This window comes from Lampetra planeri, chromosome 1 (assembly GCF_965212315.1).
Source record: "Lampetra planeri chromosome 1, kcLamPlan1.2.h2, whole genome shotgun sequence".
In the NCBI taxonomy this organism is placed as follows: Eukaryota; Metazoa; Chordata; class Hyperoartia; order Petromyzontiformes; family Petromyzontidae; genus Lampetra; species Lampetra planeri.
The window spans coordinates 33,464,224-33,477,812 of record NC_136107.1 but is presented as its reverse complement, the minus strand read 5'-3'; the positions used below and the strand labels follow the sequence as shown (position 1 = coordinate 33,477,812).

Sequence of the window (13,589 nt, the reverse complement as noted above, 5' to 3'; positions counted from 1 at the left end):
CTTTACCTTACCACCCACTTAGCACCATAGTTTTCTGCCGAGATGGTGTGTGTGTGTGAACTTGTGAGTGTCCAGACCTCAGTTCCACGGTCGAGATCGGCCACGTTGCTCCCGGCAGCACTAAGCGCGCCTGTAGGCCGGTCAGACAGATGCTCGTATTCCGGTGGAGCGGCCGGTGTCACGTACTCAGCAGGGAAGAGCCCCGAGCGCCCGTTCCTCATGCCAAAGCGCCAGCCTGGATGCCCCGCCACCGGCGAAACGAACGCACACGCAGCGTCAGCAGGAACCATCCGACCTATGACAAGGCGCTGGCGCTAGCTTGGGCTGCTGTGGGTTTAGCCTCCAACACATTGTGCAGACAAATGAGTCATCACAATCGGGAACGCCACAGCTAATAATGAGAAGGAAAATATCTCCGGTAGTTTTCTTTGTTATCAAAGCGGTAGCTGGTTTATTTACACATAGACATGGATTCAGTGGATGGTGTATTAATAATGGGAGAGAATGAATGGCTGGTTTGTTAACAATGGCAGGTGGCAACCACTCCAAGGTTTGTCTGATTCTAGATTTGAAGCTTTCGTGACTGCAAGGATTCATATTCTTAGGTAAAACATCACAATTAATTTTGATGTTTTACCTACGTGACTTTACCGAAAAAACCTAAGAATATGTTTGTCTGATTGGTTTGTAACTGGCCGAATCAAGCACACCCTGATTAGCTTCTTCGACTTACTGTGACCGTACAGTTTGTTTTCAGGCTACTCATTCTACCTATTCTCTACGAGTTTTCGAAAGAGCCTTTGGAATCACAATAGGGAAGTTGATATCCTGGCAACTGGCAGGCTCTGCCAAAGAGTATAGACATCACGTAACATCTTCTTTTTCCAGATTAACATCGAATAACTAGACCAGCAACACGGGCAGCGAGTCATTGCTTGCATTGCGAGTGGGAGAGTAGGGTGCACGGGCTTGAAGATTTGGATAAATCTCAAAAGACAACGAAAAATATAGTTCACAATGCCTTCATAAGGTAGAGACAAAAGCCTCATGCTCACGGTGCAAGTCAGATGGTGAGGAAGGCCGAGACAAGTGTAATCGGTGACCATAAATCAAATCATTAGTCAATTTGATGTTGGCGCAATTATTATAGCGCAAGGTTACAATGAAGACGCTGTGTTTCACCGACAATTATAGTCTGCAGTGGATTTACAATAGGTGCAATGTTGCTACGTGGCTTTACCAAATTCATTTAATTTGTGGTTAATTATTTTCAAATTTGAATCAGAACGCAAGCACACGGCCATTGTTTCGTGAATAACGATATAAAATCTCTTTAATGTTTACTGTTAAGTGAATCAAGCAACACGTGTTCTTCTTTCAAACAGCAGCAGTGTTAACCAGGGCGGCCGCTGGGCTCGAACCACGAACCTCTGCAACATGCGACAAATGCGCTGAGGAAGTGCAGTGAAATCTCCCAGATTGTGTATCATTGACTGCTAATCGAACTATTGGAACCTTTTTAATTTTACAATCGTAGACATAAAAAAAATCGATAACCGTGTATGATTAAAATAAATCCCGAGCTAGAGATGTTAATTTACTGATTCATGTACCCCAGGAAGACAAAAAATAAAACCTGGTGAGTGAAACCTATACGCTCATACATCCTCTTATCTGTGTCAAATTTACGACCACAGTTATTGATATAATTACTGTGGTGTATTTGTACATGACCAAATCATCCAGAATGTGCCCAATCTTGTCAGATCTTGTAAATTAAGCAGATTGTAGCCAGAATAGAGCTCGGATGGGTGGTTGAATGTCAAGCAGGTGACACCATTTCATGATCCTCAAACCCCACCTCAAGATTATAGGATGACTAGTGTGTGCCTCCAAAGCTGGTGCAATTATATATATACAGTATATAGAGCCCTATTGTTAATTCCTTGGTGGATGAGGCCTGCCCACACTATATATATATGTTGAACTTCTTTCATAGCGTACGTAGCCAACTGCGCTAATTGGAGGTGCAGGGAAAGGACAACAAACTAAGCACAAAGAGCAGTTCGCAGGAAATGAGTTTTCAATCTAGACCTAGATTTGGGTCGTAGGGATAATTTGGCCATATTTCTCCATGCTGGTCAGTGCAGGTTGATGAAGGCAGAGAACATAGATGTGGGGACATAGCAGTACAGTACAATGAGGTATATTGCTGTATTATCCTCTGATGCGAACCATTTAGTAAAATTGTACTTTTTATTTTAGCATAAATAGTTCCTATGGGACAGCCAACTATGTTTTCTGAAGAAATACACAAAGGTTCAAAAAGATCATTGCATTATGTGAAATGGTCCGTCTACAAACAACGTGAAATTTTCCATAGAACTGCAATTCATGTGGAACCACAGATGCCCACAACCTCCTGACTATGCTCCCCTCTTCCCTAAGAAAGCTTCCTCTTTTCACCTCATAGGCTCTGGGCAATGTTTGTTGCCACCTATTAAAACCAGAAAAGATCACGTAACAGCAGTGGAGCAAGTACCACACATGCCCAGCCACATTCGTCTCCCCAGTGGTCAGTGGCCAAAGCCAGGGCCAGGCTTAGAGACCAAGTGCCTCTGTTTTTTTAATAATTAGGGCGAGAATTGAACTTGGGTTGCTACACTGTAAATTCCACAGCACCACCTCAGACTGGCCCATACACACCTACAAACACAGCATATGACTGCACATGTGTGTTAGGGTGTGGGTCAGTGGGAGTCTGTGTGGGGAGCAGCATCACAGAGTTTCACAATTGTTCACAAAGACCAACAAAACAAAGATTGCACTTCAAATTCATGCAGAAAATCATGCTCCAGGAATGGCCAGGGAAGAAAAAAACACAAGGACAGCAACAATAATGACAACAGGATGGAAAACTGTAGGAGGGAACGTCATTGGGTGAGGGGGAGGGAAGGGGGAGGGAAAAGGGAGGGATCTTTCGCATCAGCCAAACCCTGCACACAACACCACCAGCACTCCCATGCCCCCCGCCTCCTCCCCGCCTTCTAACCCACCGAAGTCAGGGGCGTTTCGCTTACATCCCTCCAGCAAAACCACCCTTTTCCTGACAAGGCAGCCGTACCAGACGCCTGCAAGGCAAGGCAGCGGCATGGTGGAAGGCTCAGTAGGTGGGGTCAAAGTACGGGAATCAGGAAGGAATTGGTGGCCGTGTAGCTCAGTGGTGGAAAATATCTACGCTATGCTCCTGAACCAGATCTCAAAAATATGTTTTATTGAACCCCCAGGTTATTCCCTTTCTCCAAAAGGTGACAGGTTAACAAGACAGGCATTGCAGTGGCACCCAGAGGTCGTTGACCAAGAGGAAGACACTATAAGAAATGACCTTGGAGGTCAAGTGTCTACCTTGCCAGATTTGTAAGATTAAGCAGAACAAAACCACTTGTTTTTCAACATTAAACTGTCCACATGTTTTTGTGAAGCACTTACTTGTTATATGGATAACTTGTAATTGACATTTCTCAAAAGCTATCGCTGCTTACTTTGTTGTCTTGCGGAAGAGAATGTTATAGTTGCATGCCATTGATTAGAAAAAAATATCATCTGTGAGCCACATGGACAGACATTGCATATGCTATCTGTAGTCTATATATATAGATGTTCCACAGTTGTAAAATGCCCATCGGGATCTGCATTGATGTACAAGCCTGTGCTTGCTAACAAGAGTAAAAACGCAATGACCAACTGTTCAATTGCTTGTGCAAGGCAGCTTATAATCGCCTGTGTGACGACTGACACACACACTGTGCCACTCGCCAGAAAAGTGGACGGAGGAAAGGGAGTGGTGGGGATGGGGCTGGGGTATCAAGGGGTGATTGAGGATCAAAAAAACATCATTCATCTCCAGTTCCCTTAAGCAGCGTCTCCTCTCACAGGATTCAGCTGAACAGAAGATAAATATTGACACACACACACATTAATAAACAGAGAAAACGGACATACGAAGGTCCACAAAACATTTAGAGAGCACCAACTTAACAGTGGTTCTGACGGCTCGTAAGATTTCTCGTGAATTTATTAATACCCGATGTCATTCCTCTGCCATTTACTCGGAGTTACGAGTGCTATATCATAGCCTGTTTTGTACTCCAATATATGAGCAGCATGTTAGGAGCCTGTTGTCAGCATGTGACAGACGATCTCTATAATTCCTCCTGTTTAATCGCAGACCTCCATGGATTCGAGGATGGCCATGGAGCAAAATCGTTCTGCAGTGTGAGATAATCTCATCTTATCTTCAAGGAATTCATATAGCGCCTTAATTAAGGCGCTTTACAAAAAATAAATCACAATTTTACATATGAATGTAATGGTGGGGATGAGGTGAATGAAATAGATGAGAGGAAGAAATGGGCAAATTTGCTTTGTGTCAATTCGGTGAAAGCGAAATTGATGATAGTAAACGATGATGAATGGAGTGATAGGTTTTTACCCTTTCAACTGGTACAAAAACTGACACCTTTATACAAGGCATCATGTTTGCAATAACCACAACACAAGCAGTCAAAATGCAAACAAAAAGAAACAACTCTTATAATGATAATGATATGCACTGTCCTTGAAGTAGTGCATATCGTTAGCAGAGTTGTTTCTTTTTGTTCGCATTTTGACTGCTTGTGTTGTGGTTATTGCAAACATGATGCCTTGTATAAAGGTGTCAGTTTTTGTACCAGTTGAAAGGGTAAAAACCTATCACTATATTTTGCCACTGGAAAAGGAGGTCTCATAGTGATGATGAATGGATTTAATGAATGGGGAATGAGTAAAAGCCATATGAGAATATGAGGAGTAAAAAGTAACGGTGGCGTTTATAAGGGGGGGATTAAGGGGTCGTGAGGTGAGCTAGGAAATTAAGTGAGTCTTGGGTGCAGAGCGGAAACTAGTGAACGTAGGTGACTGTTTAATGTGGAGGGGAAGTTTGTTCCAGTTAAGGGTGGCGAGAAGAGAAAAAAGAACAAAAACATAGATTGAGCGCAAGGAGAAGGAGGAACAGAGAGAGACGGCAAAGATTGAGAACGAATTGGAAAGTGAAGGACGTCTCTGGGCACCTGGCTGAGTCACAATGCGCATCGTTACCCTGTGTGGCTTGCTTGATGCACGTGCAGAGATAGATCTGCTGCTGTGCAGCAGTATGTGCATCCTATTCTTGGGTTTTCTCGGTAAAGTCACGTAGGTAAAAAATTCAAACTAAAATTAATAAAAGTAAAATAAAAATCACGACGTTTCGGAGGCAACACAAGCTTCCGTCTTCAGGCGGAACCGTCACAGCACGATTGCTGCATCAAGTGAGATCAATTCTGTGACGGTTCCACCTGAAGACGGAAGCTTGTGTTGCTTCCGAAACGTCGTGATTTTTATTTTACTTTAATTAATTTTAGTTTGAAATTTTTACCTACGTGACTTTACCGAAAAAACACAAGAATATGAATGCTTGCAGTCACGAAAGCTTCGAATCTAGAATTATGTGCATCCTGTATTCTGAAGCATACGTGCACTATGTGCAAGGTGGAGTAAGCTCATGCAATCGCAGAGTGACATGCATGGTGTAAGAAGAATAGATATGCACTTGCATATCCGTGCAAGAGCACCTCTGTTACTAATATTGGCAATTAAAATCAATCTTAGACATGATCATGCAACTATGTACACACATTCATGGAGTGTAACACTGAATGGGCATTTATAATAATGCACATAACCGCACACTGGGCTGTCTTCATCCTAAAGGTTATCTTCAAAAAAATCTGCTGACGACCCAAAGGACCGCTTAGTTCCTCTAAAACCCCTCCCGTAGCCTCCGACTAAAAACTCCATTTCCTAAAACTTTGGTAAAGAGGACTAATCCGTTGCTGCTTCCTGTTTCTGGGACACCCTTGTCGCTCAGCTAGAGCTTGGTTCCCTTCCTTAACTCCACCCTCTTTACTTCCCCATTAAACCAAAAAATTAACCCGTAAAAACAAAGTTTTTCACTATAAATCCTTTATATGCGTTGCATCGGTTTTATTTTATTATTCATTTCTGTTTTTCTTGAGTAAGAGTTTCATTTTTATCACATTGGTATTTTTAATTAAATATGAAAAAAAAAATCCTAAAAAGTGGAAAATTGAGGAAAAAAAATTTCACGAAAATAAATTGTCACGCACAACGAGTCTGTGTGCAAAATGTCAGCTCGATTGGATCACGGGAAGTGGGTTAAAAAACGACCTAAAGATTTGCACGGTCGTAAGCGCGCAAGCAAGCAAGCAAGTGAACTTAATATAAAGGATTCAAAAACCACAGCATACTTGCAGCTGTACCTAACTTCTTCTTGGCGGCTCTTCCCCCCACAAATTTGCACTGTAATTTTTTTTAATTTGCACGTGTCTACATCACCATTGCACAAAAATATTGAGTTTCTTTGCACTTGTGCCTGATATTTTCTACTGTATTTTACTTGAGCATGTTTGTTTTTCGAACATTAAATATTTCGCTTGTTAGCTGCGCAACATTCCTTAAGGAGACTGTAATTGTCCTCTGCAATAATGATGGGTTTTTTGTTGTTGCCGTCCTCACGCACCACGGATCTCCCTTGTAAAATCGCCGTGCAATTGGCTAAACGGGATCATTCGTTTTTTTTTAACAACATTTATTTAACAAATAAAATTAAACACGCATGTGATGTGACTTAAATGTAACCTGCAAACTGCTATATGTCCATGAAGATTAACACACACATCATCTCTCACAAGAACAGCTATACTGAATATGCATAGCACGTGAAGACAAGCCCAAGCATAAATACAAACACAATTTGAATGGTCTGACACTGAAGAATAAGTAGACTTGTCAGCAAAAAAAGGCAGACAACCCAGCAGAAAATCACGAGAGTTACAGATAAATAACAGAGGCAAATCAAAACTATGAACATTTCGAACACAATACTGCAGACACAAGACAAACAGATTTTGCAATTCGTCAGCAACACAAGCAAACAAAAAAACACAGAGACGACACAAAAAAAACATTGTGCTGACAAGCAAGCTGAGCATGCTGGACTACAAGAGGGCCAGACGTAGACCCAGACAGACCGACAGAACGCGCCGACCCTCACCTGGCTCCAACCCGTCCAGGGGCAGCAGCTTGATGAGGTCTCCCTTGTGGAAACTGAGGAGGCTCCGGTCCTCCGTGGAGTAGCTCCTCACTGCGACCACGTAGTTCGAGTCCTGTGCAGTACAGCGACATCGGTTTTCGCAGTTGTGCTTTACGGCTCTTGTGATTTCTGATTTCTGATTGTGTTTTCGGGTTTTATTGCATTTCTGAGGATTTTATCCTGGGAGCTTCTCAGTGTTTGCAGAAGCTCCCCTGCACGCTGGACATGGTGCCGAACAACATGCGGTACAACAACAAAACACATTTAAGGGTTCTGCAGTACAACTGGTATTTATAAAGCATCCTCGATACACCGCATCTCAAGGCACCATACAACCGGGCCACTCCAACAGCAAAAATCAGAATCAACAATGAAGCATGTCTGAATGTGCCCGACACTGAATCAACACGCATTCCTAGCAATGCCAGGCTGATATTAAGATTGACACGATCATTGTGAACCAGACAATTTGTGATCATCATTGTGTTTGTAAATGGACAGCGCTTTTGTGAATCTACTGCTGGATGAGGGTCTCCCCACGCCATGCATGACGTGGGGGTTATTCCGATTATACTTCAACACACTGGTTAGTACATATTAGTGAAGGTGGGGAGCACAAGTACAGTACAACAATAAAAAAATGTATGCACTGCCCTTTGCTGCACACCACGTAACCCTGCAGATCTATGATAACCTATTTTGTACAAAGTGGTTACCCTTCCATACACTATCCAGACACAAATCCTGCTAAGCTTCTGAGATCCGTATGTATGTTGAACTTCTTTCGTACCATACGTAGCCAAACGTGTAAATCGGAGGTGCAATTATTGTGGAAGTGTAATGGGCTGATCCCATTACACTTCCACAATAATTGCATATTCCGGGTAATTTGATCACGTATAAGACTTTTTTGATAAACCATTTTGGGTCTTAATTGATTGTGTTCACGCTTACGGTGACTTTCAGACCGCATTCCATTTCTTCTTCTCTCCCCCCTCCTCTTTTCCCGAACATAGATGGACTCGTCCATCTGGCCAACTGCCAAATCGCTGTCCGTGGTGCTGACGTTAAGAAAAAAACGCCACTTTTTTCAAATTTTCTTGCTGTGGATTTCACACCTGATGATGATTGCTTGTGTTACAGTCGAAACATCGTGAGAATTTTTATAGTTTAATATTTTGTTATTTTATTATTTCCCTTCTACGTGGCTTTACCGAAAGAACCAAGAATAAGAACACGTGTAAGACGTTTGTTAAAATGCTGGTACATGGTAGCAGGTGGTGCCCAACTTTCTATCAGCCACTCGGAGAGTGAGGAGTGCTGCACCTTCTTGAGCTCGGTGATGAAGTGGTCGACCATGGCCTTGACGTGGGCCGCCTTGGGAGAGAAGAGAAGCAGCTTGTCGCGGGACAGCATGAACTCCAGCGTCTTTGCGTCCAGCAGCGTCACAAACAGCACGTCCGCATAGCTGCACGGGGTACCAGTACTCATTAAAGCTCCACGCACGGCTCTTACAACAGGTGCTCGCTCACTGATATTGCTGACAATCAAAACAATCACTTCCTTAAATATGATCAAATTAACATTATCACGTTGGATGCTGTTTAACTTGCTAAGGAAAATGTAATTTATGTATATTCTTTTGCACCGTACGTAGCCAACCGTGCTAATCAGAGGTGCGGGGAAAGGACGACTAAACACAAAAAGCAGTTCTAAAGAAATGATTTTGCTAAGATGGGCCAATGCCTGAAATGTCCCCTATTATATATTAGATTTTTTTTTAAGGCAATGTCATAGCGTTGAGTTTTGTTAGTTTAAGTGGCCATTAGCTCTCCGATGTGTTTTAAGGTTGTGCCGCTTGTTGTTCTACATCATGTCCGACGTTTCGCCCCATGTGCTTCATCATGCCGAACAGCACACGGCACAACGTGAAAGCACAACGGGAGGGTTGCGCAGCGCAATCGCTCAAGCCTGCGCAGTTGTGAAGTGTTCACTATTCATTGACGCCAATCACTGATCACCTGTAGCTGTGCAGCACACGCAGCTGCGGCGGATCGGAGGGTCGCGCTCGGTGCGGCGCCAGCAACTTCACCCCCTTGTGGGAGACGCCCAGCATCTGTACCTCAGTGCCCGCGCTGCCCTGCACCCCAACACGTACAGACGAAGATTGTCCAGGCTCGCAGTTGAGCCTTAGAGACTGAACTGATAAAGAGGTTTCGATTTAAACTTTTCGTGACTGCAAGGATTCATATTCTTGGTTCTTTCGGTAAAGTCACGTAGAAGGGAAATAATCAATAATAAAAATTAAAAATAACAAAAGGCGCTCTCCTCCTCTCACCCAGCTTAAAATACGCTGCCAAGCTTAGCAGTGTCCATTACGACGCTATCTTTCCGACAGCTCTGTTTCTTCACCTGAGGACGACTGCTTGCGTTGTGGCCGAAACGTCGTGAGAATTTTATTTTATTATGTGAAATTTGTATTATTTTATTATTTCCCTTCTACGTGACTTTACCGAAAGAACCAAGAATAAGATAAAGAGGTGTTCGCGTGTGCCTATCAAGGTTGGCACCGCAAGCGGGCGGGCAAAGTGGCCAGCATCACACATGTCCGCATGTCTGTGTGTCCCCACCCTGGTGCTGCTGTTTACTCACTACACCAGGTACTCATTTAAGGCCGAGTCAATATAAATGACCAGAGCTCGTTCAGATATTCATCACTGATGTTGATAGTATTTGGGCATCGAAATGGGAACACTGGGGTTCAGAGTACAATGCGCTAACCACTACACTACCACTCCCTACAGTGGCAAAGAAAGTGTCACACGCGCACCGTCGCAGGGAAGAGACGAGCGAAGTACGTGGCCCAGTTGTCCCTCGCAGCCATGATGACCCTCTTCTTCAGCAGCTCATCAGCGGAACTGGCATCCGGACCCACACGGCAGTCCGCTACCAAACGGACGCATTCCCAATCAGCAAACTGCGTTACTAACCAAACTCTGGAGGGCAATGGTGTGTGTGGCCTCAGATTAATGGGATTTAAATGGCAAGGTGATGTAACTGGGAGCGTGCTCACTGCAATAGGCAATGCTCACACTGAGTCCTGCATATGAGGCAAGGTAGCACAGCAGCCCATGGCAAAGGATGTGGACTCCTATTGTAACCCGGTAATTTGAGTACACACAACACACAGATTGACACTGCTGTACACAAACTGAATAGGCCCGAATCACGTGGGGTTTTTGCCTCATCCATCACTTATTTGGAACAAAAAAACATCCCCATTCCACATTACACATTTCAAAGGACCCACTAGTCAACCCACAATTACACAATTGTCCGAGGTGACCAGGGTTATGGTGGAGATCATCATGAGGGAAAGTTCTGCAATCACATGTATATTGATCGAATAATCACTATTTTTTTTTATAAATACAAGAAAATACACCAGCTATGCACAGGACAAATGTGCAACAAAGCAAAGATCAAGATCAAAATAGTCATAAAAATTTACCATGTCAATCATTATAATAAAAAATATTAGTCTAATACAAACCAGAAGCCAATTCTTCTGACATCTGCAAATTCAGACCGCTGTGTTAGCACTACCAGAAATTTGAAGCTACGTAATATTTCTGTTAATAAATAAATAAAAACATACACCACGATTAGTGACCCATTATTGCTGTCAGAATGCCCGCCATCAAAACACGCCACACAATGTATTTACCCCTAGCCGATTCAGTGCACCACACAATCCTAACTCTCCAATTTACCGACGAATGTGTGGGAGACTTACCCAGCATGCTCTTCATCTTCTCGCGCTCGCCCGGAGTGATGCGCAAGCACGTCGCAGAGAACGTGTCGTGGACAACCTGGCCACGTACACAGCACGATACACTATCAGCTCAGCCTTTGTAATTGTGTATGAGCATCAACTTCACAAACCTCACAGCGGCATTCAGGGGGGCTTCCTATTACTTAAATAAAAATTAAAGCATCTCTGAATTATCTTTGAAAGAGAACCGTTGTGGTGGTGGTGGGGGGGAGGGGGTGGTGTCCACACCTGTTTGAAGAGGAGATTCACCACCATGGGGTTGTTGAGGCTCTCCTTGGGGTAGAACACCTGTGGAACCACAGTGGAGGTGACATTCATTAAAGTGTCGAAAGGGGTAATGCAAAGCCATTACCTACAGCATAGAGAATAATAAATAAATACAAATCACGAACATATTGGGATATAATTATTGCGGCCAAAAGAAAAAAACTGTAGTCATTAATCGTTACATTATTACGTGCTTAATGAGCACGCACATGGAAAACGCCTTTTAAAAACCCACACCTTTAATTATGGTCGTGAACTTTGATTTTTGTTATTTCAGAAATATTTCGTCAGGAGCAATGACAAACACAATATGACGACATCATGCCACACGACTGCATGGTAACATGCCTGTGAGAAAGAGAGACCCCTGAGCACAAACGGCAACAACAAACACAAAAATCAACAAACGTGTCAACAACACTGCCTTAAAAGGACAAATATAGAGCAGATGGTGGGACACATGCCTCCTTGCGAAGGAGGATTTTCCAGGGCACTTTGCTGTAGATGTACGTGTGGTCGGTGGGCAGCTGGTGCAGCTGAGTCTCCACTCGCTCCTCCTCAGGCTCAATGGGACACAATCCTGAATCTTCTTCTAGCACAGGTAGAGATGCAATCCCCATTCAAGGCATTAATGACTTCTAGATTTAAAGCTTTCGTGACTGCAAGGATTCATATTCTTAGGTTTTTTCGGTAAAGTCACGTAGGTAAAACATTAAAATTAATAAAAGTAAAATAAAATAAAAATCACGACGTTTCAAAGGCAACACAAGCTTCCGTCTTCAGGTGGAACCGTCACAGCCACGACAGCTGTGATGGCTGTGACGGTTCCACCTGAAGACGGAAGCTTGTGTTGCCTCCGAAACGTCGTGATTTTTATTTTATTTTACTTTTATTAATTTTAATGTTTTACCTACGTGACTTTACCGAAAAAACCTAAGAATATTAATGACTTCATCACGTAGGTATCCACTGTTGTGCTGTACAGCTCTCTGATTTGTTTTATGGTTGTACTACGTGTTGCTCCTGTTGTCGTTCCTGAAGGAGCTTCCCCACATGTGGAGTGAAACGTCGGACATAATGCCAAACACCACACGATACGACCCGAAAACAAATCATATTAGTTTTACTGTTTGGTGCGGTAAGCTCAGCGCATGAAAAACTATTCACCCGAAAAGTTAAGAAAAAACTGCCATGATTTATTTACCATGATAAACGTTCATAAATCACGTGAAAGGGCTATTACAATTAACTTTAGATCACATAGCACAGTTTTACCAGGTAGGGATGGGATCTAAACCATTTGAAGAGTTAAATTATTGCAGCTGAAAATCAAAGCAAAATAGGCATCAAAAACGTTGCGTATTGAAACAGATGTAAATAATAATTTAGATCCCTTTATCAATCTACTGTTGAATGAAGGCCTCCCAATGCTGCCATGTTTTGACCACGCTATTCAGTTTGGGTTTGTGAAATGGCAGGGTGGCCAGGACTGGTTAAATTACACTGGTCAAAAAAAAAAATCATTTTTTTCTGGCCTGGATTTTTTGCAGCTGTTTTAGACTCATTTCAGGGTGCTGATTCCAAATCTGATCTCAGATTTGCTCTATCACATATCATTTTTATGCTATCGGCATACCCCATTTTCTTTGATTTTACCCGAAATTAACTCTGTCACTTATGATTGCAAGTTGCTGCGAGTCAGTGACTGCTTTAGTGTTAAAATATGGTGCTGTATTTTTAAAATAGTGTGTTTATAATATCATTTTATGTAGATATCCACATTTATTTAATATTTTTCTTCTGCAATTTTTATTGAAAATGCAATATTTGATATCTCAAAAACCTGATGTGATAGACAAAAACTGATACCAAATTTGGAATCAGCACCCCAAAATTACCTTAAAACCGTTGGAATACCTTGTGCCAGAAAAAGCGTGTTGACCAGTGTTATCAATAGCCACTGATGTTGGCCTTGTGCTGGAAATAAAACTCTTGTCGCCAGATTCAAAGAGCTCTGAACTACCGACTGTGCCACCACTGCACCCAAACAATTAATAGTTAAAGCAATAAGAAACCCCGATAGAGCAAGGTTTAACATATGGTAACCATTTTCCGGCAATATTTTCAGAGGTAGATTCATGAACCTGTTATGAACTGTACAATATGTTCCACAACCGCTATCTTTGCATGCCTGTAAAACCCTTATCAGTGCCTACCTCATTACAGACCAATTCAGACCTTATTGGTCACCCCGTGCCCTTATAAATCTCAACGTTCATCCTACAAAGTCCCATCATA

General features: G+C 42.7%; 1 protein-coding gene across 1 annotated transcript in view; it reads right to left on the bottom strand.

Moving 5' to 3' along the window:
* The window catches only part of MYO15A (myosin XVA), a 126,693-nt gene that overhangs the window by 30,072 nt on the left and 83,032 nt on the right, over positions 1-13,589 (bottom strand). Inside the window, exons 43-50 of the mRNA XM_078592867.1 lie at positions 11,756-11,883; positions 11,253-11,312; positions 10,986-11,061; positions 10,020-10,135; positions 9,211-9,329; positions 8,516-8,657; positions 7,151-7,262; positions 78-235 (exon numbers count right to left, since the gene is read on the bottom strand). Of these exons, the coding sequence (XP_078448993.1) occupies positions 78-235; positions 7,151-7,262; positions 8,516-8,657; positions 9,211-9,329; positions 10,020-10,135; positions 10,986-11,061; positions 11,253-11,312; positions 11,756-11,883 (911 nt within the window). The remainder of the gene's footprint in view (positions 1-77; positions 236-7,150; positions 7,263-8,515; positions 8,658-9,210; positions 9,330-10,019; positions 10,136-10,985; positions 11,062-11,252; positions 11,313-11,755; positions 11,884-13,589) is intronic.